The sequence below is a fragment of the Vanellus vanellus genome (assembly GCF_965231255.1).
Source record: "Vanellus vanellus genome assembly, chromosome: Z".
Classification (NCBI taxonomy): Eukaryota; Metazoa; Chordata; class Aves; order Charadriiformes; family Charadriidae; genus Vanellus; species Vanellus vanellus.
In genome coordinates this window covers 57,041,857-57,067,376 of record NC_138908.1, presented here as the reverse complement: position 1 = coordinate 57,067,376, position 25,520 = coordinate 57,041,857, and the positions used below count along the sequence as shown (strand labels likewise).

The following is a 25,520-nucleotide window of genomic DNA, read 5'->3' as shown; positions in this document are numbered from 1 at the left end:
AATTCTGACTCCAGTGTATTACGAGATTTACACTAGGGAAAAGTTACATCACAAATATTACTATTCTGATGAAAACCTATCCAAAACATTTACAGTGAAAGTGACTGAAAATATTAAAACAGATGTGAAAGATAGGATTTTCAGATTTTGGACCTGTCAGGTCAAAAATACTCTAGTTTTGAGTCTAATTCCTTATCCACTTTATCCCTGAGAAAGGGAAAGGGAGACATAAGGACCAGAAAGGAGAGAGAAAGTGTGGGGTGGGGTCTGTGTGTGTGTGTGATACAGAAACAGAGAGAATGGAAAACTCTTCCCAGTGGCCAGCCAGGCAGAGAAGTGTGCAGGGCTCCCCAGATGAGTGTCCTTCCCCAGTTCCCTCTCCAGTGGAGCAGGAGGTCCCCTGTAATAGCACTTTCTCCACAATAACTTGATATTTTTCATGAGGACCTGAACAAATTCCCCATTGATTGTTCCTGCTTTTGATGCTGTTATTGCTGATGGGAGCACGTGTCTGTCAGGGAAGGTGCTGCATAGCTGGTTTATTGCTGAGCTTTCTGCCAACACTAAACTTTTGGATACTATACACTAAAACCTCTATTTATTGTTCAAGACCGCTACTGATTGAGATTTAGAAAGACTCTTAAGATCTAGAAATCCTCAACGACAGTGTAAACAGTCTAAACAGTCTAAACAAAAATAAGGCTAAGATGGAAGGTCAGCTGCAATGTGGATGCATCCTCAGTATTTACATGGCTTAATCTACCCAGATTGTACCAATTACAATTAGTTTAAGGTTGTTTATTTTTGTGGCTGCTGATGGCATTTGTTGTTATTTAGCTAATCTACAGTAGTGTTGATGTACTGCATTATTATTTTCATACAGTTGGTCATTTAAAATAAAAAATTGTTCTGTGCTGTGGCTGTAGGGACCAGAAACACGTCACTTAAACCTGGAATGTTACCTCATGGCACAGAAGCAGACACAGCCTGTAAGGACGGTTCACGTGACATGCAGTCTGCATCTTGCAACCTGGATCTATCTGCTCCTTACTGAAAAATGCAGCTGCTGCAGCATCATCAGATCTTGTCGCAGTGTAGCCCCTGAAAAACTATTTAGAAAAAAAAAATGCTTTTGCTGCATTGTACATTTTTAATTTCATTTTTCCTGTAATGAAACTACAGTCTTAACATTATTACATTTAGAATCCTTTTCACATTTTTCAGTTGGCTTGAGTCACAGCCCAAGACTTGAGATTTCAAAGTTTCACATTGCTTTGTCATTAAATATGTATTTTCACAAAGTCCTTCTGCTGACCTAGACCAGTGTCCAGCAAGGGCTTAATGAACTGAGAAATACTTTTCCTAAACCAAACACAGTTAAATATAGAACTTTCTTGCCATAGTATACAAATTCCAGATAAAAGCAGTAACTCCTTGTTTTTTAAAGAAGTCTTGCAAAAAAGAAGTTGTCATGGTTTTTAGAGGAGTTTCATTATTTCGGTGAGGTATATAAAAGTGTGATTCACTGCTTTAAAAATGGAAGGCTCACTTATTAATACAAATTTAATGTGTATGAATAGAGAGGACCAATAGGTGAAGGGTCAGCAATGTACGTAAGTAGGTAGATAGATAAAGGCAACTGAACATGCCAAATGCAATAATGAAAGAGCTAGTTCTTGTATGATAAAACCCATTATCTGGGCTTTATGGGCAAAGAAATATAGCACATCCGCTTAAACAAGTTCAGTCGTATCACAAGCAGTCCACCTACTGCTGCTGGTGCAGTTCCTGCAAAGCCCATTTATTAGCTGAGTAAATGTTTAAGCAGTTTGTTTCCAGCTCCCTGCAACTGAGGCTACACTCCTACTTTTAACATGTCTGTATTACCGTAAACCCAGCATCTGCCCTGGAATCTGCCTTGGAAGGAATGACAGATGGCGAGAACAATACCAGTGATGTGAAATACAAGGATAGTATTTATGAATATATTCCGGCACTACAGAGAACTACTGGCTAAAAATTTGCATGCGGTTCCATGGAAGACAGCTTCTGTGGCATCTTAGAGAAACTGACATTTAAAAGTTTGTTCTTCCTATTTCCAGCACTCCTGAAATTCCCGCAGTAGTTAGAGCTATAAGAATATTGATGTATATAAGTGAATGCACAGATCTAAAAGATTAGGTCCGCGTCAGACTTTTCTTTTATTCGGAGGTTTGGCTTCCTGCCATGTGTTCAGGCAATAAATTGGCTGTAACAGAGCTGCTTCTAGCATTCTTCTGAGTGGAAGTATCCCAGCAGAGACAGTAGCAAGCAAAATAAGGTAAGAGTGGAGGATTACAGCAGGGTTTTCAGTAGACTTCAATTTAAGATTATTTTATCAGACTGCTTGTCTAGATTTTAACAAATAGTGATTTTTTCAGTTGACTTTTAAGTTTTCTTCTGAAATCTCTTCCTTAGTCTAGTTTATGTCTATTTTTATATATTCCAGTATTTCATTTAGAGTATAGATTTTGTAAAGTCTGTCTGATTTGAAAGAGATGATAACCTCATTATTTATTAGCTGTAGGGTGCCAAAAGCTCTTTTTAATCCACTGTTAAACTGTAACAAACTTGGAGGAGTTACGCGCTTTGGAAGCAGGACTGTCAGCTGCAACCCAATACACTTGACAAAAAAGGATCTGAGCCTTTAACAGTCTTAGAGATACCTTGTGAATGTAAAAATGTAGTATGGCATAATATTTGGATCGTACCACTATGTCAATGAACTCCAAAATATTACATTCTCTTTTCATGAACTGAATTTGATTTAATTTTATGAGCATATGTGTCTGGGGGTAAGTGGAAGAGAGAAAGCTGGCTAAGAACAAACAAGATCACTAAGGGGGCAAGAGAAACAATAAAACAGATTTTCTTGGCTGTCTTTATATAAATGAATTGGTATGTATATGTACTATGTAGCAGGAAAAATCTTCAGACTCCCTGTGCTTTTAGGGTGATAGTGTTGCCCTTGGCCACAAAGGTGCTCAAGTAGATCTGATTTAAGAAGTTTAAAGAGCTATAGCTTGAGTTTTCTGCTTCCCTTGTACATAGCTTAGATGCAAACCAAAACAAAACAGATGCAAGTTTCCAAAACAAACAGTGGTTGATGTGGTCTGCAGCCAAGAATGGTATCCAGCTCTTACTAGCCCTCTTCAAGCAGCATATACCTTACAGGAGAGAGAAAAGAACTGAAGAAGTGGGCATGAAGGGCATTAAAACAAAGAAATAGACATAGGGAGACACACACAATGTTTACAACTATGAGTAAGAATGAAAACAGTGGGAGTAGGTGACACCTATATAAGAAGACGGCATGAAAGGAAAGGCTTACTGAAATGGGAGTATTTATATGTCACTCAGTCTTAAGGGATATGTGAGGAAATTCAAGCTATGGAAGCTTTTGTTATTTATTGTAGAGAGCTTTATTTGTTCTGGGGAGCTAACAGAGATGAAGTTTAACCGTAGAGTTGTCCATTTTCTACTTGTTCAAACAAGTCAAAGTAATTAAACTTAAGTACCGTCCTTCAGAACTTCAAGGTTACCTGTCTATCTTTCTCAGTAGAAAGTTTCCTAAGAATTTGTCCACTTTCTAAATACGCTTCTGAAAATTTCTTTGAACTGTCCTGCCCTCTTCAGGAATTCTTCAGGGCCCTGGCTTGTAACCATCCTCCTTCTTTTCTTACAGGGGTGGGTGTAAATAACACATATGCAAGACTGAATATGGATGGTTTTCACGGTATCACGTTGGTTCTAAAAAAAAATAAACCATTTCATTAGGCATTTTGGGGTAGCTCAACATAAATTAGCATTAGTAACTATAGTATATGAAGGGCAAAGGCATCAGAAGACAATTCTCTGACTGCTTCACTGGGTATAAGAAGCATGAATTGGGATCTTCAGAACTTCTGATGAAGTGCAGCCAAACTACACTTGCACTTATGTTTTCAGTAGAAATGTTCTGAAAGAGTTTAAATGTTTGGTTTTGAGCATCCTAGGTCTAACAAAGTCTTGATGCTTTGTTAATGCTGACACCTCGCACACAAGCATCTCTCAAGATCCACAAGCTGGTTTTACTGCCAACATACTCTGCAGAGCCTGATTCAGTTAGATGTTCGTAGAGGTCGGGTCCCAGTTAAGACTGTGGAAAACCACAAAGGGTCTTCTCTTTTGTTTAGCATATTCAGTGATAAAGAAATTTCAGCCTTTACTTTGTACCTCTTACTACAAGTTGTCAAACATTTGAAAAACAAGACATCTTTACTAGGAAGAAGTTGTTCAGTCTTTCTAATAAATATTTTACTTTTGAGTGGCCTAACTGAATGTTTAGTTATAACTAAAGAGCCAAAGAGAGTGGAAAAGAGCCTTGGTTAACCTTCATAGTCTAGTAACATGACAATTGCCGGGCAAAGAGTCTCTCATTTCTACCACTTCACATAAATATTTAATGTGAAATTCTGCATCAGTGAACTGAACCAAACCAGAAGACAGAACTCCCCTCCCCATGTGAATTCACAAGTCATTACACTAGTGTCAGAGCCATAATCTCTTGGGCTTAATTGATGTTTAGTTATTCTATGCAAAGCTGCATAGACGGGCATTATACCCGTCTTTGCTTGGTTCATTCACCAGGGTACCAGACAAAATTGAAGCTTGTTGTTTTCTTCGGTCTGCATTTGCCATAAACAGTTGTCATAAACAGTTGACTTCAGGAGAGTGTTTAGACTTGAGAATTGTGGTTTCCTTTTCTTCAAATCAAAGTAATGTTCTTCGCTTTTCTGAAGTGCAGTGATTTAAGCTGCATCCTCAGGATATCCGATTAGCTGCCTGGGTGGTTCCTCAGTCAATGTAGTCCCCATTCTTAGACACTAACCTCTCCTTAGAATATCTAGCCTAGGTAGTGATTAAATTCTTTTATTCATCTAGCCTTCAAAAACTGAAGGGCATTATTTTTTGTAAATATAGTCACAAATAGAATATCATTTGAAAAATACAGAGCACATTGAAATCTAATTATGGAATTGTAAAGGAAGCATTAATCATTTGAAAATATGAATGGTTGCTAATGGCAGGAGATTGATTTTTTTCTGTTCTCTTGTGATATTCCTTAATAATTCTAATATACTTCTTACATTTTCAAACTCCAGTCCTCATTCCTGAGCTAACATTTCCTGAACCTTGGTTTAAGATTGCAATATGGCTGCATGTCTTTATTGAAAGTCAGATTATGCTGTGTTGAAGTTAGCATCATTTTCAATCACTAATGAATACTTTGAAAATTATCATAGATTGTATTCTGAAGGACAAAAAGAATATGATTTTTCAGTCCAGCTAGCAAAGTGTAGCTAGCTTCCTGTGATCAAGAAAAATAAATAAATTAAATTGAAGTCACATAAACTGCTTATATTTTATCTAGGGGTAAGTCTTTTAAAATATATTCCTTCAGCACAACTGTATCCATGATAATCTGCATCTTAATGGAGGTGTGGCTAGATAACTGATTTACCATCACTGGAATCACACCATTTCTGCCTTGCAAGACACAAGCTTGGGTCATGCAAACAGTCAAACATTTATTGAGTTTATCCTGCTTCCTTTATCTGTCATTTATCAAAATTATACTCTTTCTAAATAGTTTCTCAACTGAAACATGAAGTATCGTGAGAAATTCTATCTCCTTCTTTAGGACTGGAAAAGAAAGGCAACTCAAGTTTCCAGGATTTCGCAAGTGCTTCCACAATGCTGCTCCGCTCAGGCCGCAGAAAGCCGTGTGAAGTGTCTCTCTGTAGAAGGCAGTCTGTTAGGAGTAAACCTCCACTGAGAAATGTGAAAAAAGCTTCTGGACAGCCAGGTAACTCTTTCCTGAGTGCCAGGTATGTTTGTAATCTTGGAAAGATGATTCCAATCCAAGGCAGAATCCAACCAAATTAAGTATGTGGAACAGCTTATCTATAATTATTTAAAAAGAAAAAGCAAACCTGGAGAAACGAAAAAAAAAAAAAGCAAGCTGCCTTTGAAGTAACTGGCACAGAAATGCTCCTCAGAATAGTGACATAAGATTTTTCAAACCGCCAAATTGAGACCAGTAATTCCTGAAGTACATCTAAAGTACATCTATACCTCCCTGGAAAAGAGTGAATGATACAGCAGGCTTGTCAACTGTTTTATTTTGGACAATGTACTTGTTCTCTTAATTCCAGTTAAAAAAAACCCACTATAACTATTACAATATAACAATTTTTAAAAGGTTTGCTGTATTGATTATTGTAGTTGTTGTCCTGTTGCTTGTTAGAACAACCCATCTCTTTTTCTGGAAGCCTGATAGTCTTAGTTGCCAGGCCTTTGAAGAGAAGGTCTTTGCTCACACATAGATCAGCTACGCACATGCCAAAGGTCCAACCAAGGACGTGTCAAACTTGCCACTTCTGGAGGGTGTGACTTGGCCTGTCAGAGTGTGCATCGTCTGTCTCTTTTGTTGAATGTACGTGCAGAGTTTCTGCCCAGCCTAAACAGGGTGGAAAGGAAGCTTCTCGAACACAGCTCTATTTTTTTCAAAATGTCTGCTTAAATACAGATGTTTCAGAGGAGGTACATCAATACAAAATGAGTAACAACATTTCTGGAGAAGTCAAGCATTCCCAGAACATTATGTCACTGCCGGTGCATTTTGAGTAGCCTGTTGCTTTACTCATTTAATTGTTCTGGCAAGGAAAGGGGTGTTTATCTTACAGCATACCCTGGAGGTCTGTGTGGTCTCAGAAACATCTTAACTGAATTTGAAAGTAGCAAACCTATTCCAATAAAAAAATGTTCAGCCTAACATAATCAAAATTGTGCCTTATAGTGTTATTCTGTAGGTGTTTGACACCCAAGTGGCTGGACCTACATCCTTCTGACATCCAGAACAACACAGTTGTGTTCAGTAGTGATGGCAAACAATTTCCCTCCTGGCAGCTTTTAGTTATGAAGACCTGTGGTTTTTTTTTTCCAGTAAGAAATGTCAGGTCCCCAAAATACATGCTGCTATTTTAGGTAGCCATATGGACTCTAACCTAAAACTCTTGTCTGCACACAGATCCAATTTTCAAAGTGCAAAATTGGGAAACAGGCAAGTACTTATCTATGAAATAAAGGAAAGTAGTCTAGAAACAGTATGCTGCAGAGATACTTTCCCTACTTCACCTCTTCTCTGCTTCAGAAAGAAAACTTATAAATTAATTCTGTGTTTTGCACATCTATCTCCATGTGCAGGCTCCTGTGCACAACCTTGCTTTGGTTCCGGCTTCCCACAGGGCTCTCTCCCCCACTGTAAGACTACTCATTCACCAGCCAACTGCTAATTCACGGCCCCTCTCTCGTGTTCAAATTTCTCCCATTCCCATTAGTCTTTTTCAACACAGCTATCTCCAGGTTGCCCACAATCCCCCTTCTTACACTGTCCCTCAGGCTCTTGAGTTGGAAGCCATTTTTTTCAAGCTCAAGTTTTTGCACGTTAACTCTCCACATGGTTCAGCACACATCTCTTCTTCTCACTGAGATAACCTTTCCAAGCAAAGAAATCTTTGCTTTTCTTCTTCACACCACCATCAGGCCCCAAAAGCAGCTGCTTAAGCCCACTGTATAATTTCTATTATGTGTTTGCTATATGGTTCATAGTTCAAAAATACATAGATTATGAAGCAAAGATTGCTATAAAAAATACACTTGATCATTTTAATGTGGATTTTTACCTTTTTTGCTAATAAAATTAATTACAACTCATTTTTGATTAGTGTTTAGTCTGCGAGAAACACTGAAATGCTATATACTGACTGAAGATTCAAAAACAGTGCATTTTGACATAGATGAAGATGGTCATCATGAAATATCAACCAAGGATTCACAATCCCATGAAGGTAGTGTGCTTTTTATACCCAAACTCACCAACCATGACTTTAGTACTATGGGACATTTTTGAATGAACTATTGTACATACTGTGTTCAGTTTTGGGCCCCTCACTACAAGAAAGACATAGAGGTGCTGGAGCGCATCTGAAGAATGGCAACGAAGCTGGTGAAGGGTCTATGAGGAGCAGCTAAGGGAACTGTTTTTTTTTAGCCTAGAGAAAAGGAGGCTGAGGAGACACCTTATAGCTCTCTACAACTACCTGAAAGGAGGGTGTAGAGAGGTGGGGGTCAGTCTCTTCTCCCAAGCAACAAGCAATAGGACAAGAGGAAGTGGCCTCAAGTTGTGCCAGGGGAGGTTTAGATTGGGCATTAGGAAAACTCTCTTCACCAAAAGTGTTGTCATGCATTGGAAAAGGCTGCCCAGGGAAGTGGTTGTGTCAGCATCCCTGGAGGTATTATAAGATGATGTGGTGCTTGCGGATGTGATTCAGTGGTGGTTTTGGCAGTGATAGGTTAACAGTTGGACTCCATGATCTTATGGGTCTTTTCCAACCTAAATGATTCTATAATCCTCTGACTGCATGTTTTCTCTTATTATATTACTTCTTTATGACTATTAATAGTGATATAAGAAAAATTTTATTCCAGTTTATGGTAGGTACATAATAATTTAAATGATAAGAAGTTTATTTTATTTACTTCCATTTGAATTAATTGGAAGTCTAGTCACAAGCTATTAACAGAATAAAAACAAAGATAATCCAGATAATCCTCAGAGACAAGGGCAAAATGGAAAGAAAGAGAGAAGATTTTGGAACTGGTGGGGTTGTTTTATTTTTCATGGAACTCTTATCTCCAATGGAGCTGCTCTAATTTACATAAAAAATGGTATCACAACTAACATCACAGAAGAAGTGGTTAGAAGTTATTCTTTTGGTGGAGAAGAGGCAAATAACAACCAATGCAATTATTCTGGAATTATACTTTTTCCAGAGATGTAAAAGTGGGTAGAAAAAACAGTAAAACATATTTATAACCAAAATACAGGAAAAAGTTGAAATCTGTAAGATAGCTATCAACTTACTGAAACTGCAAAACCTTTTACAGCTTTTACAGGAATGAGAAGTCCATTATACATGCTTGAGATAAAGACACAGAAAGGCTTGCTTGATATATTTATAAACTAAATTCATGTTATTTTTATTCTATTAAATTTTGACTAATGACATGCACTGATAAGGTATTTAATTGTGCTTCGTATCTTTTGAAGTGTCTTTTACTTGATAACTTCATAGAATTTTGAAGTAACTCATACAATTAACATTGCTAATTTATGAACAGACCCCAAACCTGTATAAGTATACAACAGAAGTAGTTTGTGAATAGATTCGTAGTGTGACAGTCCTAATGCGGAAGATACTGATGTTCCTGGAAGAAAAAGAAAACAAAGGAAATGCTATGTGATATTCATGTATGTGTAAACACAAGTACCCCAAACATGTATTCATGATGACAGGGTTAAGACAACATCATATTGGGAACCAGCTGTCACCTGGATGTTTGTGACTTTGACCTGAAGTGGGTGATGCCTTTCTCCGATAGCTGGCTACGTGAGTTAGGCTGATGTTAGAAAAGCCAGGAACCCCATGCTATTGCTACTTGTTACTTTCCAATCTCGAACATTTCACGTAGGGTCCTCACATCTGCTGCCGAAAGCCTTCAGGCTTCTCTTTGATAGGAATTTAGGCCTTGCATCTCATTACTGACCTCTATTTTCTCGGGTACATTCTCTTTTGTAGAAGGTAGTTAATAAATCAATACATTTATTACACTCAGAGTTCAGACTTCAGGGTACATGTTCACAAGTCTAACTGTACAGTCTTACAGGCTTATAGGAATTCAGAGACCTGCAGGAAATGAAGTCTGATGCCTATTGCTAGTACACACTTTTTCTCAGATTATATTTTAAAACAGGTCTTTAAATTGTTTGGGATCTTTTTAAATCTGAAGAGTGTAACTACATATTTGTTAAATATCTTCTATTTTAGATATTGCGTGGTTAAGCGTGTTCACAAGGAATGAACCAGCAGTTACTGGTAAGACTCCTGTGGGAGTAAAAGGTATCATTCTCTTTGTTAGGGTCTGGTTTTGAAGAGATGTTTGAGGGTAGGAAAAGAAGTTAGTAATGGTTTATATATAGACTTGACATTAGAAGTAACATATTATACTGAATTTTCATTTAGGTCAGATTGCTGGACAATTAGAAAAATTAAAAAGCCATTCTGTGTTCCATAAGAAGAAATCCTCAAAGTCACAAAAATTGGCTTAGCAAGTTGTGAGTAACGGCTTGGGCTGAAGACAAATGTATATGAGGAAATAGAATCTATACAAACTAGAAATCTTGTGTTTTTTTTTTTTAAAGAAAAATGTGTGTGCTCTATTGCTGGCATATGGGTCTTAGCTGGCAAAGACCTGCTGTAACAGGAGAGGAAAAACAAAAAGAAATGTGTGAGAAGAAAGAGGAGACACGTTTTTGGAACTATTGTATTGTAAGCATGAGATGTGTCTGAGAAAATCAAAGATATATTAGTTTGAGGTATTCCAGTAGAAAATACATCTGTTCCAATTTCAGCCATAAAGGGCTGCTGTAACAGATGACAGCAAATATCCATCTGGTCCAGCATTGCACCTTGAATGATGGCCAAATGAACATTTCAAGGTAACAGTATAAAATATTGATACCCTCCCAAACCCCAACAACTTTGAATTGCAGAGACACCCCAAGCAAGAAGTGGTTTCTTGTATTGGTTAATTTCAAAGCATTTCTTTTGAATGAATTTGTAAAATTGCCCCTTAGATTCTTGTAAGGCTTTAGTAACCAGGGAGGCTAGCTAATTCATCCAAAGGCCATCAGAGAGTGGAAGTATTACATATGAAATCATGGAAAGGTTCCTTACTTGCCATTCACTGTCTGCCTGGTAGACCACTTGTCACGTTTTGCAGAGGTGATAGGGAAAGTTAGACCCCTTCAGATTTACTCAGACTAAACAATGTTTAAGCAAGTTGCAATAAACTCCATAGACAGAGAAAGCCAAGGATAGTTATGACGGAACTCATATCGACAGTTGACTCATGTCAACTGGCTGGACTCCTGCATCCCTCTTTGGAATGCCTCTGAATCAGAACACTCGACTTGGACATGAAATCCCTCACCTGCTGGTGTGCCTCTTACATGCTACAGCTGAAGTCGGACAATTGCAGCTGAGGTGATCTAAACAGATGTTACAAAAAATAATAAAAATGGCAGACTTTTAGACCTTCTACATTCTATTACGTTTATCTGAATACGTATGTAAGCTGAGTAAAATACACTAGGCTGGAGTGTGCCTCAATTTTTAAGAAGGATTTTTATGCTATTTTCATGCTGTAGCTCACTCAGACGAAATTTCTTCAGAAGACTTCTACAAAAGCATTACAGTCAGGATAAGTTAGGGTAACTAAAATCAGGGGCCAGGATTGGAGCAGCTAAAATCAGTCAGGTGGGATTAATATGTTCTGCTGATTCCAAATGTCCTTCAAAGGCTAAAACATACCTTTGGTAACAAGAAAAAAATATCTCCTTAACTGCAACTGTGAATGCATAATTACCTAGCTTCTGTAAAATTTATATTCACTTGCTGCAGTGTTGGACATATAGATCAATGCTACATTCTTTTATATTTTTCATCTTAAGCAGTACACCTGAGATACTTTTAAAAGCACAGTGGTATTAATTAAAGTAAATCTGCAAGACGGTCAGATAGTTACAGCATCATTGGATAATCATTAATGTCACTGGCTTTGCTAGGTAATGCTCTTGTATGCCATATCAGTTGACAAAGGGAACCTTAATTTGTTTACTTTCTGCTTATCCGGATCTGAGGCCCTGAAGTACCAAATGGTGATGAATGTTGGTTTATCAGTCTGAGGAGTATCCTGTATTATTGATGTACTGTTATTTTCTGCAGCTGAAAAAACAGTATTATCTCAAAAGGGAGTAAATCCAATGCACCCACAGTTATGATAGTGGAAAGATTTTGACCTAGAAAGCACGCAGAAAATAAAAGGGAAAAAATCCTACGTTTTCCATAGTGATGTATATACAGACAGGTATATTACATAAACATACATATTACAGGTATGCATTCAATACTAATATATATGCCTTATATATATATCTCTTCATGTATAACTGATATCCCATGCATTAACTATAAATATAGAGAAATAAAGTATATGTATGGCAATTTAGAGCATCATAAAGCTATAGACTTTAAATACTTCCTAGAAGAGAACCATATGAAGCGTGACTGTATTTGTTTCTATTCCTGTGCCTATCAACGTAAAGTGAACCTGAATGTTGTCTCTTTACAAAATATTTTTATCTGTGCTTCATTTTACAAAGTGATACACAATTTATTCCAATCTTCTCTTCTACGTGAAACAGATTCTAAAAATTTGGTGATCCTCACGCAGAGATCAAAGCTTAATAAATTCGTCCTACTGTGCAAGGGTAAGAAGCAGCTATCTCTGAAGGTAAGAAGTAGTTTATTTCCTTTGTAATTTGTGGGCTCTCTTACTATTTCTCCCACAGACCTTTTCAAATTCATTTTCCTTTACTTACCACCTTCCACATTTCACAACTTCTGACTACCTCCCTCTGTTCTGTCTGGGGAAATATTTAAAGTACATTATTGCAAAAAATCATTGGATTAGATAGTTGACTACTGTCACTAGGGGACAGCTGGAGATGATGGGTTTCAGTCTGTGTGGAGGGAGAGAGGCTGTCTTAACTAGAAAACATGCACGAAATAAAAGGGAAGGAAGAAGCAGGAATGCTGCCTTGGAAAGAATGAGTTTAAGAGGGGAATTATTTTCTCCTAATCAACCTGAATTACAAGATAAGGAACGTGATGAAAAGAAAATTCAGCTGAACTCTATTATTCTGTTTTAAACATTTACCATCTGTTGTCAGAGCATTCTCATTTTCTCCAGTCTTGTGAAGATTTGTTTACGGTAGGAAGAGCAGGCAAGGATAGTTTTCCTTATTGGAGGGTTATAACCTTTACTAAAATCTGTCTGAGGGAGAACCTTATGTTGGAATTTACCCTCCAAAACAGGGCAAAGGTCTAAGAAGCTCTGTTTACACAGGTTATGTTGAGATAAAGAATGACCCTTCGTCTAATGCTGGCCATGCATGATGGTATGAATCGCCAAACGCTTTCTCAAATTAAGTCTTTGATGTTTTTCATTTGTTTTTAATTCACAGATGACTTTCCATAAAATCTATTTCCTGAAATTATCTGGGGAAATGTATGTTGCAAGATACAATAATTATATTCATAAACTATTATCCCACTGGTATTTTCCTTTCTGTCCTTGAAAAAACAACTATTTTTAAAGGATTTTTCTAGTTCAGAGATTATCTTTGCATAAGTTAATAGTTTGAAAGGTGTTCCACCAAATCAGGGGAAGAACTGACTGCTGAGCCCTGATGGATTTTGCTTCCCAGTCACCTATCAAAGTACCAGGTTATACCAGATTATGTTTCTCGACATGATTAAAAGCAGTTCTTATCTGAAAATGAGGTAAGGCATATTTAGTGCCTCCCAAATATGTAAGAAACTTGGAAAGATCATGTACTTTTCTTTTTCCAGCGGAATATGAATAATTTGCTTAATTTCAACAGGAATTCTCATATGGAAGATGACAAGACTCCTTATCTATGATTGGTAGTCTGTTATAACATGGTTCAGTCTTTGCTGTATTGCAAAATAGAATCTGGGGGTTAAACAGTTTGAAGGACTGTCTTCGGTATTTGCATTCAACCCAATTCATTTTGCATTGCAAAGGGTAGAAGAGGAATATATTATTGGAAGTGTTTCAAGAACTTATCAACTTATTCATCTTGGATAATTTGAATGTACTCCGGAATGGACTTTGTAAAATGAGAGTTTTGTTTACAATTAATACCACATTTGGTGGAATAAAAGAGCAAAATATGAAAACAAAATTACCAATCTGGATGGTTGTAAACACAGGTCTTAAAAGCATCCTGTTCAGAGCCAGATTATTCTTCAGTGGAAAGATGCAACATGAAAACATGCAAGCATGAAGATCCTGACTTCAAACAGGTATATATATAATCATGGTCGAACAAATAAAAAACATGTGTGAGAATGTGTATGTAAACCTACACGCAAAAAAAGTGCAGCTAAAGGCAATAGTGCTGTTACTCATTAAGTGACTAATTGTTTACTTTCTTACTTCAGCTGATTTTTAGTATTTTCCTCAGAAAAAGGACAACAAGAATTTTCCCATACTTTTGACTTGACTTGTATGTATGAGTACTTCCTTCAATCTACAGGCAAAACGTCTGACTTTCAATTAAAACATGAAAGGCAGAGAAGTTTCCTGTATTATGATGCTTATTTAAAATGCAAAGTAGTTTTCACCTTGTACAAATTCTTAGACAACATCTAGAAAATCTGGATGAGTGTAGTAGCAGATCTAGAAGGGTCAGATTACACAAGTAATGATGTTTTTGAGAAATAGTGAATCTAGCAGTCAAAAACTACTGGGAAGTAATAAAAACATATATAATTCAATATAAATAAGAAATTAAAAGTAAGCAATCCCTGAAGTACTTTCAGACTGAATTCTCTATCAGCAGATGATTAAAAACCAGGAGTAATGCATTGTATGTAGAAATACAGGTAGCCAGGTGGTTTCTTAACACGTTTTTTCACCAAAGCATGATTTTGCTGGCTCCTCTCTAGATAGAAATGATAAAACATTGTGAACACAGGAAGGAAACTACTTCAGTTGTTCTGTAAGATATCTTAGACAGATATTCTAACCTAGAGAAAATGAAAAACCAAGGAAATGTAGCTAAGAGTAGTTTTTGTTAGCCTTTTAGTCCAGTGGATTTACTATCCCAGGGGATTGAAAAGACAATCTTTTCAACTTCAGTGAGCAAAATTAAAGGGGTCAGATAGCTTTCAGAACTCCATAATAGTGAATCTGAAACACTGAAAATGTAAAATTCCCAGCCTAATATTTTTAACATTTCTCCTAAATCAGAAAGGAATTTCAGTAATTTGAAATTAGAAGTTTCTTGTTTTAAGTCATTCTGAAATGGTCTTTCAAAGGCGTGAGCTACAGTAGTATTAATTTTTTTTTAATAATTAATGAACAAATCTCCTGTATTCTGGGCCTGGAAAATCCAAGTGTGTCCTTCAGTTTAAGTTCTTGCTGAGGTTATTACTTAAGATAAATATTCTTTCACTCTACATAGGAGAAAGCAATGAAGCTTAGGAAATTTATAAGGCAACTTCTAGTCCCCTCCTTGTATAATTAAAAATATCACAGTCATATTGCATTCTTCTAAAATGTATTTCATGCACTTTTTTATAGAAAAAGACCTGCCTTTTTCTGTGGAACTGTTCATAGGGAAAGAATTAGTGTTTTGATGGCTGCAAGTTTTGGGGGACAGCTGGAAAGAAGAGCTGTAACAGTTGCCTCTAAGAGAACTGTACATCACTACAGGTTTCTAAACAGATAATTAAAAGGAAAAATTTCTTCTGAGAACCCATTCATTACCTAACAAGAGAGACAGTGGTCTACTCATCATGGTTTCTCATGGTTTCTTGTTGATGCCTTCAAGTAGAAAAAAAAAAAAAAAAAGTTACTCATTTGTGTGAGGAGAAAGCAGCAGCCTGCACTTGAACCTCATCCAGTTAGGGCAAGAGGCAAAATCATAGTCAAGTCTGAATCATGAGATTCTTAATAAACCTTCTAGAATGAGTGCACTGATCAGGAAATAATCTCTGGTGAGATGAATTAAGCCTCCACTGTCCTTAGAATGAAAAAGTGTGGGAGTAGTTGACTGAGACAGACAAATACGTCTTGTGGCCAGTGACAAAGCTAGGTGATGCTGTGATGTGATATTTAGTCTGCTAGCTTTTAACAGTAAGACTTAAAGACAGGCATTTTCCTTTTTTTATTGAAAGACTGCCAGTAGAATTACCAGAAACATGAGAATCTGTGGAGCCTGCTGTTATACCAGCAGGAAGGGTTGCACACAGGGTTGTAAATTTCCTTTCGCTAACCAAGGCTTACGGAGACACAGTTCACAATCAATATTTGTTAAAACACCTTTTATTAATTAGGCTGTTATTATTACAATAAAATAATAAAAGCTTGTAACAGCAAATAATAGTTTATAATAACATTTTATTCTGATAGGGGTTTAAGTCAGGAAGGTAACACAAATCACAACCAATGTTTATTACAACAGTATGCTGGTAGGAGCAGAAAACTGCGTGATACATGCAGTTACTGGCTTATGCAGCACGCACACTCGTGGTCGCACAGCTGGAACAGCAGTGGAGAGGCCAACCTCAGCAGTTCACTCAGGAGCAGGCTTACATTTACTTATAACTGTAATTATTTAACTCTATAACAGAGCGTTCTTATCATTAATCATATCATACAAGCAAATGCAGTTAACCATGTAACAGGTTGAATTAAGAGATACAGAGTAGTATTTCCCTTTAGATCCACCGTAGAAAAGGTTTTCCCAACTATGTCCCTACAACATGTTGACAATGATGGGATTTCCCATCCCTTATATATAATTCTCCCATTAGCCAATATAGTCTCTTTTAGCACAAGTAAGATTACATTTCCAAACTTTGTCACTTGATGTAGCCCACGGACAGGAAAGTGTTAATCACAGTCATTTCTGAAAAAAAACCAGCATATGGATATGATGTTGAAATGAATTTTTTTTAGCATTCACTGTTGACACTAATGGCTTGATTTGGCCAAGAGTTCTCAACTAGACTGTTACTGTTTTATGCCCTTCTTTATCTTCTTGCAGACTCTCATAAATTAGCAGTTTCCTTAGAAGTCTGGACCAAAATTATGTAGCCACGTAGTATCAGAGCTGGGCCTGTATCCTTGGGACACAGGCAGCTGAACAGGTAGTGGGAGGAAGGGGTACAGGGGGAACAAATAGTAGAGGGCAGAATTACCAAGGAGAGTTGTTCACCTTCTCCGTTGTTACATGTAGGTATAAATTTTAATGTTCTTATTGTACCATTTCCATTAATTATGTCTGAATTTTAACTATTTCTTTTTTACTCTTTGAGAAGTGCAGGTTTTAGTGATTATATATCGGTTATCAGAGAAGTACACGCCTCCCTCACTACGTATCTGTAGTATCTCCCTTCGGTGTAATTTCTGTTCTGGTTCAACCATAATATTTTCTTACTCGTGATACATTACCACCCTCAGAACTTTGCATATGTAGACTTAACCCTCTCAGCTCTTATTCAGTACTAGTAGCGCTGTTTTCCCTCAGATTCAAACCTTCCTTTTTCTTTCCTTTCTCAGTTGATACACCTCCTAAATTCCTTCTTGACTCTTGACAGGTTTGCTTAAAAGATTACTGCAGTCAACAATGTTATCACTAGATTTGGCTCTTCCTCTTTGAGTTGTTGTCCCTTGGCGGATAATGCAGTGTTATGGGGTTATCATAACTCAACAGTATTTTCCCAAAACGTTCACTGGAATTCCCCAGCCTGGGTGGACTGAGATCTGAAAGACAGCAACTCTCAAAGCTCCATTAAGAGCTGTAACAGTTTATATTCTAGAGTCCTCTCTACTTTGCTGAGTAGTTAGATGAAGCTAAGCAGGACAGAGACAGTTTAAGTCAGAGGTGAACTACGCAGTCATGAAAGATTTTATTGTGGGACTTACTCTTTACTTTAGTTAAATAGGCCAAAATAAAGAAAATGAAGCTCCAAACAGGCAAAATCTGACAAGTGAGGGCCACAGAATTACCTTCATTCAGAACTTTTGACCTTGTCAGTTATGACATTGCCATGTTGATTGTCCTTGGCTACTGGGTGGGGTCAACCACTGCAGTCTTTTTTGGCACCCAGCATGCAGCTTGAAGTGTTTTTTTTGGTTCTGTTGGTTGATTCATCCATTGGAGAGCTGAGGAGTGATCAGCAACGCTGATCCCATATGGCCAGTCTGAAAGTCTGGGGGTGGAAGTTAACAGCAGACTATTCTGGGCTCAACAAAGCCATGCCACCATTGAGTGCTGCTGTGTCAGCCGTTCTGGAGCTCCAATATGAGTAGGAGTCAAATGTGGCAGAGTGTATGCTACAACTGATAATTGCTGAAGCATTTTTTGTGACCCCTTTGGCAGCAGAGTGCAGGCCACAGTTTGCTTTCATGTGGAAGCGTGTCCAATACAGCTGGATCCAACTGCCCCAGGGCTGGAAGCACTACCCTACCATTTGTCAGGACAGGACCACCTGTGAAAAAAAAAAGCACTGATATGTGTTGCCCCCAGCCAGCAGCCAAGCCCCCACGCAGCCACTCACTCAATCCCACTTCCTGCCAGTGGGACAAGGGAGAGAACAGCAAAAGCAAAAGTGAGAAAACTTGTGAGTCAAGGTAAAGACAGTACAATGTGTGAAGGTCAGAAAACAAAACCCATGCGATGCAAAAGTACTTACTCACTTCCTCCCATAAGCAGATCAGTGCCCAGCTAGTCTTTGAGCAACAGTCACCTTGGAAGCAAAAGTCCCCACCCTCTTCTTCCTCTATGCCAGTCTTTATGGCTGATTATGACATTATATGACATGTAGTATCCCTTTGGCCATCCCGGGACAGCTGTCCCAACTGTGTCCCCCTCCCAGCCTCTTGCCCACCCCCAGCCTACTTCGTGGGGCAGAGTGGGGAAACAGAGGTTTTGATGCTGTGCATGCACTGCTCAGCAACAGCCAAAACACTGGTGTGTCATCAACCCCATTTTAGTCACAAATCCGAAGTGCCCTATAACTCATTTGTAATACTTTCCAAGGTCCATAGCTTCTTTGATGCAATTGAGGTGGCACCTCAGTTTTACTAGTTTGCTTATCAGTGCTGTACGACTCATGCAGTTTTTGATCATGTGCTCATTTCCTTGTTTCATCTGAGGCAAAATGTAGATTGTTGTGTGCCCTGCACTCCTTTGTGTAATGTGCCATGACAATGCAAGATGATTTTTTCCGGTTCAGATAGCCTTCATATCCATTCCTCCTTATCTTTTGCCTGCTTCCTGGTTTAGAGTGCAGCAGTTGAACTTAGCCCGGGGCTCAATGTGCCTTATTCAGACTGACTTTAAATAATTTTGAGTCTGTTTGTTTTAAAACTTGGATCCTACTGTCCCACATCTTTCTCTGTAACTCCCATCACTAACACATTATTCCATAAGACAATTTTTTTTTCTTTAACCTGTGGAGACAACATTTGAAGCATTTTTCTAACATGAGCATGCATATGCTATCACAAGTACATTGAGAATTACCTGTGGGACATAGGTAAAGGCGTGGTTTTTGTTACCAAATGTGAACCCTGACCTGCAAATCAGTTCTTCATTTGATGCAATGGCAAAGAAACAGTAAGGTCTATAACTAAAAACCAGTTGTTTTTTTTTTTTCTTGGAACTAGCAAATGCTCTCTCAGGGATGCCTACTGCCATCAGAGCTGTCATCAGGATGAATTTCATCTGGCAGTAGTCCACTATATTCTCCAAGTTTACTCATCAGCCTTCTTAACAGGCCATAATAGAAAATTAATAGAAAATTATCTGTCACACAATATCATTCCCCAAATCATCTGCCTGTGATTGATCTCCATCTAATTTTCCATCATTTCACACAGATACAGCAGGTATTTTTTAATTTTTGCATCTTGATCTGCTTTTGCAAGCACCTAATTCTGGCTTCACATTTACCAGATCTCATTGAAGTTTCATGTTCTTGGGTGATTTTCTGCATTGTACACATTAATCCCTCTCCTTGCTTCTACAGGTTTTCTTTCTTCCTTTTTTTTTTCTGAATCACCAGATTCTCTTATTCCAGTTGTATTTTGATATTATCTTTTTGTCCCAAGAAGGTATTTATTTCCTAAAGACAAATTGTCTTCAACTTTCTTAATAGTATTTTTTAAAACAGAATTTTTGGATTGAAGCTGCAGATGCTCTGCTCTTACACTGGCTTGAGTGTACCCAGAGTTTATCAGTTTTTGCAGATTTAGCAGGGGTACTAGTCTCCAGGGCTTATAGTTTCAGAGGCTACCTCTCAGCACATACTCTTCTTCTCTTTGGTGTCGTATTTTCTGGTAACCATTTCTTCATCCTCACCCTGAGGTGCCTGGAGAGCCCCAACACATCCACACACACAGAAGGGCTGTTTTCACAATAGCCATTCCCCCAAAGACAGATCTGGAAAAAAAAAAAAAGCGTGTTAGAAACTGGAGATGTACAAAAAAATCATAGTTAATTGAGCAGTTCTGGTACTGTAACATTCTAATGTTACTCCAAAAGTGGGACAAAAAACTGTGGATTGACATTTTTGTTGCTAGTGGCAGTTGACAGGGTAGGTCTCTGGTAAGAACATCACCAGATGAAAATCCTAAATTATCCCAATAACATGTATACTATGGAGGAAAACTGTGCTGGTCTTTTTGTGAAGGAAAGGAATGCAGCTATGGGTCTGGAAATACTCAGTTCTTTGAGGGAGACAAGTATTGTTTTATTCCTAGTTATCACAGAATCTGTCACAAAATGATTATGTGTCGCCAAAGATAAAAATTGGTAAACGTGTCACTGGAGAAAAGCATTCAAAATACAAGCCAGCAGCATATATCAATTTTTGTCACATGGAACACTATAGAAAGGCTTTGAAAATATAACGTGTTCTTTACTTTGTGTATTTTTATAGCTGAGTGAAGATAATAACTTTTTCATCATGCACTACCAAGGAGATTCCGTGCAGTTCCAATGCTATGAAGATAGAAGTTACTACCTGTGTGTGAATGACGACTCACTTGATATTCGCAAGCCAGAAAATAAAGAACCCAACGAGAACAAAAATTTTTACTTTAGGGTGTCATATTTACAGGAAAAGTAACTTGTCTGCCTTTCAGGGGCCTAAGTGTCCATACAGCTAACAGAAGAGAAAGAATGTTGACATCAACTTATTTCCATTTTGGCTTGATTTTTAGATTTTTTTGTCATTTCTTGGGTCACCATTTGGCATGAATAACATCCTTTATTTCTGTAATTTCAACAGGAGGAGAGAAAGGCTAAGTTTGAAAAACATACTAACTGATTAGTCTCTCTGTGTCTTATCTGCACAATTATGGTTTTAAGGAGCTGAATTCTTCTGGAAGGGGAAAAAAACCACAGGGGATATTTTAATCCAGAGGAAAAAGAAGGAAGCATACATGGATATGAAATACAAAGCACAGTTAGTTCTCCGTGTAGTAAACATTTTACTTTATAGAAAATGTCTGTTATGATAAGAAAACATTTACAAGTTATCAAATGCATATCTGCATGTACCAACTGACTGACTGACTGACTCTGGGAAAGGAGTGGAAAAGGTGTCTCAGGTCCGAGAACAAAGGAAGAAGATGAAGGTTAGACAGAAGATCTCTCTGTCCCTGTAGCTCCAAGTCAGCCCATATGCTCCATTATGCAATTTCAGCATCTATCCAGCACGACAGCTCTCAAAGAAAATGTACGCAGAGCATCAGACTCGCAACACACAGGCAGAGGAAGGGAAGAACATTGAACTGATGGGGCATAACAGATGCCTGTGAACACCGGCAGAAAATTACTCTGACATATTGGCTTCCACCTCTGAATCACAGCAGGAAATGAAATCACGTGTTCAGATGCGAAGCAGAGTGCAGAGCAACATCTGAAAAATTATTAAATGTTCAAAATGACTGAATAAAATAAACACCAGGTGCTTATGTCAGGTAAACTGGAGGAGCAGTAAGAGTACCTGCCTTTTAGCAACAAGGTCTGTCAGCGTGAAATGGAAGTTGCTGACACTTAAAAGTCCATAGGCCATACTCTGCAAGGCATAAAACATTTGAAATACAAGAGGAGATGAACAAAAATTGTAGACAGGATGGCTAAGTGCTAAAGATCTGTTTCTCCACTGCTGTGCATGGAGTCCCACTGTGATTTAGTGGCAACCTTCACTGATGCAAGGCATTCAGGAATGTATGTGTATTAATGATAGACATCATGCATCTATGCTAAGAGGTTGTCGCTTAGTTGCAGTGGAACAACCTACAGGCTACACATCACTTGCAGAAATTGTTCTGTGTAAGTATAATAAACCATGCATACCTGAAATAGGAATCCTAACGTCAGTGAATCACACCAATGCACATTCCAAGGCAGTTATTTACAGCAGACCAAACTCCAAAGGTCTGTGAGACCTGAAAAGACTTCCACCCCCCCAACCCCCCCCCACTAGCAGTGTGAAGTTTCATTGTTGGGCTTGTTGTATTATTCAAATAGTGAAAATTATTCTGTTGCTTCCAATGCTGACAGGACAGAAGAGAGCTTTTGAGTATTCCCTAAATAATACTTACAACTTCTGGATCTGTTAAGAGTTCAGTGAAGTCAGTGGGAAGAAAAACGCAAACTCTAGATATTGACTTCAGCATACATTACACAAGAGGTAAATTATTTTAGCACTATCTATTATGTTGCACAAGAAATAAATTCAATTATGTGTCAGGTACAATAATTTCACTAACTGATACCCTAACGCTTTATAAGCATACATTTATTATTGGTAATGTGAGAACCTTATGAAATTACCAAACGTGCTTTTTAGATTGTAAGTTGATGAGGCAATGACAACTCATCATAAATCTCGAACAAAGCGTACTAGTGAAATCAGTGTTGCTCTGTCAGCAGAAAAGTAATGTTAAGCTCCATGAATTTTGAATCTATTTTATAGTTAAAACTTAAATTATAGTTATATGCAGAATTTTGTACTTTTACCACCTAGCTTAAAAATACAAATTCTTTTTTAACAATTTAAGGGACAAAAGCCCTTATTGAAAGCAGTTGTAAGGTTTTAGATTTGAGATATACAATGAAAATGTCATTTGGCAACTTTTTGGAGAAAACACAATAAATTCAGCCAGCTTTGTAACTATAAATGTTCATAGAAAAACAAATTTATAATTTCTGGATCCTAATATTTCTTGGATTCTTATTTTGCTCATACAAATTCTTCAAACTGACATTTTCAAATTCCCACTAATCTGAGTGTCTCGTGAGTGGGCAGATAAGTTTTTATCTTGTGAGGTAGAAAGCATGTAGAAATTCTATTTAAAAATCGGAAATGAAAGTCAGTGAGTCTTTTAGAAAAATATAGCCTCTAACACTTAAAATACAAAAAACATTTATCCAACGTAACAGTTGAATATGAAATATAATTACTATTTTACAGTTTATTTTTTAAAAAAGTACTGATATTAACTTTTACTTATCAGATGTGATAATTATTAAAATACTAACACAAATATTTTGCTCTTATTTTTCTCCTTTTCAAAAGCTGTGCCTTAAATAAAATAGCATGCTCTTTTTGCTGCAGAACAATTTAATTCATATGTAACTTCCAGTACTTTGACCATATTTGTGACTTGTTAGAATAAAGCTTGTGCGAAGAACATTGGTAACTATAAAAAATGTGATCCTTATATTAGTTAATCTGACAAAAGCTAACCAAAATAAGGTATGTGAAAAAGGGCACTGTGTCTAATCTGTGTGCTAATTTTTCAGGAAACCAGAGTTCTTTCAATCATGGAGAAAGGAATGGACATTGACAGTAAAAAAATAATTTACAGTAAAAAGTACTGAAGAATGGTAAAAGATGACTGCATTAAAGTGTGAGTTTAGTAACAACTGTCATATGTTAAAGCAAGAGACTGGCAGCCAGCCTTGCTAGCCCTGAAATATGTGCCTAGTACACACCGTGTTACACACCTCCTTCATTATGGTTAGCTAGAAGAACTAGAAATTAGAATTAGAAATTGTGAGTCTAATGAATGCTTTTACAGTCTAAAAAAAATATAACAATCTAGCATGAATGCAATTGCAACAGTACTAAAACTTGTAAGTAATCCAAATGACATGATTTCTATTAAGGATCGTTGGTAAGACAACACATCAATAGACAAAGACTTATTTATACCTCTTCCCTGGCGTGAAGTTCTCACCCTTCCATTCACTCACAGCCTGAAGTCGAGGGCCCTTTTTTCTTAGACAGGATGATGTGATGGTGTTGCCATTAGAACAGATATAATAATACATATGTATCTCGTAGTTCCCCACTGATTTAGAAAGAAGAGTATCCTGTCTTAAGTGTTGCTGCTTTTAGATATGCATGGCATGTATTTTGAAGTAAAAGATGTCTATAAACAGATTTTTTTTAATGTCATCTTGTTTCTGTTTCTATTAGCCCATGCTATGTCTAACCAAAGAAATCATAGGCAGGGTAAATTCCTCCAACGTTTGCATGTTTTAAACGTAACTTCTCATATTCCATGTATATATGAATAGCTGCAGACGAGCAGAGTCTCTACCAGTTCCTTTCTTCATTACTTTTGGTAAATTACATGGACTAACTAGTACTGAGGTCGAAAGACAGCAGCTGTTAACATAAAACTCCTATGTTATACGGTTCAGTGAAGCTGTCCTTCTCTAGCACCATCTCGTGGACTTCTGGTGAACGGTAGCAAACTCGTATCTAACTTTTATCACACCCGCAAGTTACAAAAAAGTTCTCAGCAGCTGAAAACAAAAAGTTTATTTTTTTCTTCCAAGCCCTGACATATATTTCCAACTGATATAGGACCTAGATCTCCTGTGTCTGGAATGACTGAAGGGGACAGCCAACCAGGTCACGGAAAGAAAACTTTCCCCTCCATTTGGCACTTGTAAGGCTATCTCCAGTATTGTGTTCAGTTTTGGGCTTTCCAGCACATAGTGGTGCAAGGCTGAGCAGAGGCACAAGGATGGTTAGGAGGAGGGAGCCTTTGAGGAGGAGAGACTAGGGCAGCAGGGTCTCTTTAGCCTGGAGATGAGAAGGGTGACTCTTCACCTTGGTGAAGGGAGATTGTAGAGAAGATGGACCAAAACTTGCTTAGAGGTGCACAGCAGAAGGATAATAAGCAGTACTCACAAATTCTACAAGGGAAATTTTGACTGCCTGTAAAGAAAAAAAAATAGTATAAGGATATGTGGGAATTGGAACAGGTTTTGTTATTATAAAGTGTCTATCTGGAGTTTTTCAAAATTCAACAGGACAACCTCATCTAAAAACCTGTGTAACCTCACCTAGCACTGAAGATAAGCCTGCTTTGAGCGGGTGGTTTGACAAAATGACCTCAAGAGGTTCCTTCCAATGTAAATTATATTGTGATTCTAAGATTCAAAGGCAGCAGTGTCTTAGAATTTACAGAATATTTAATCCAAAGAGGGAAAGTATTCAATACAACCTATACAAACATACAGAAGAACCAAATAAAAACAAACAAAAGCAATCCTGTTGATTTCATCCTGAAGCACAGTGTTTTCAGGACTACATGCAGACTTGAGCCCAAGGGAAAATACATTCAGTGTCGGAAAAAATGTCATAACAAGTGAAACATTGCCTCTTGACCTCCAGAAAACTCAA

The 25,520-nt window shown here is 37.5% G+C and overlaps 1 protein-coding gene across 2 annotated transcripts; it reads left to right on the top strand.

Annotated features, from left to right (window-relative positions):
- Positions 1-2,280: 2,280 nt before the first annotated feature.
- LOC309682874 (uncharacterized protein) lies at positions 2,281-24,281 on the top strand. 2 transcript variants are annotated; one of them, XM_082496983.1, is made up of 7 exons: positions 2,281-2,320; positions 5,723-5,887; positions 7,809-7,931; positions 9,972-10,019; positions 12,410-12,498; positions 14,004-14,096; positions 20,748-24,281. In XM_082496983.1, the coding sequence occupies exons 2-7, from the start codon at positions 5,776-5,778 to the stop codon at positions 20,934-20,936; spliced, it is 654 nt and encodes a 217-aa protein (XP_082353109.1). In that variant the 5' UTR covers positions 2,281-2,320; positions 5,723-5,775; the 3' UTR covers positions 20,937-24,281. The 2 variants fall into 2 exon arrangements, with proteins under 2 accessions (XP_082353109.1, XP_082353110.1); XM_082496984.1 differs by lacking the exon at positions 7,809-7,931.
- Positions 24,282-25,520: the final 1,239 nt, after the last annotated feature.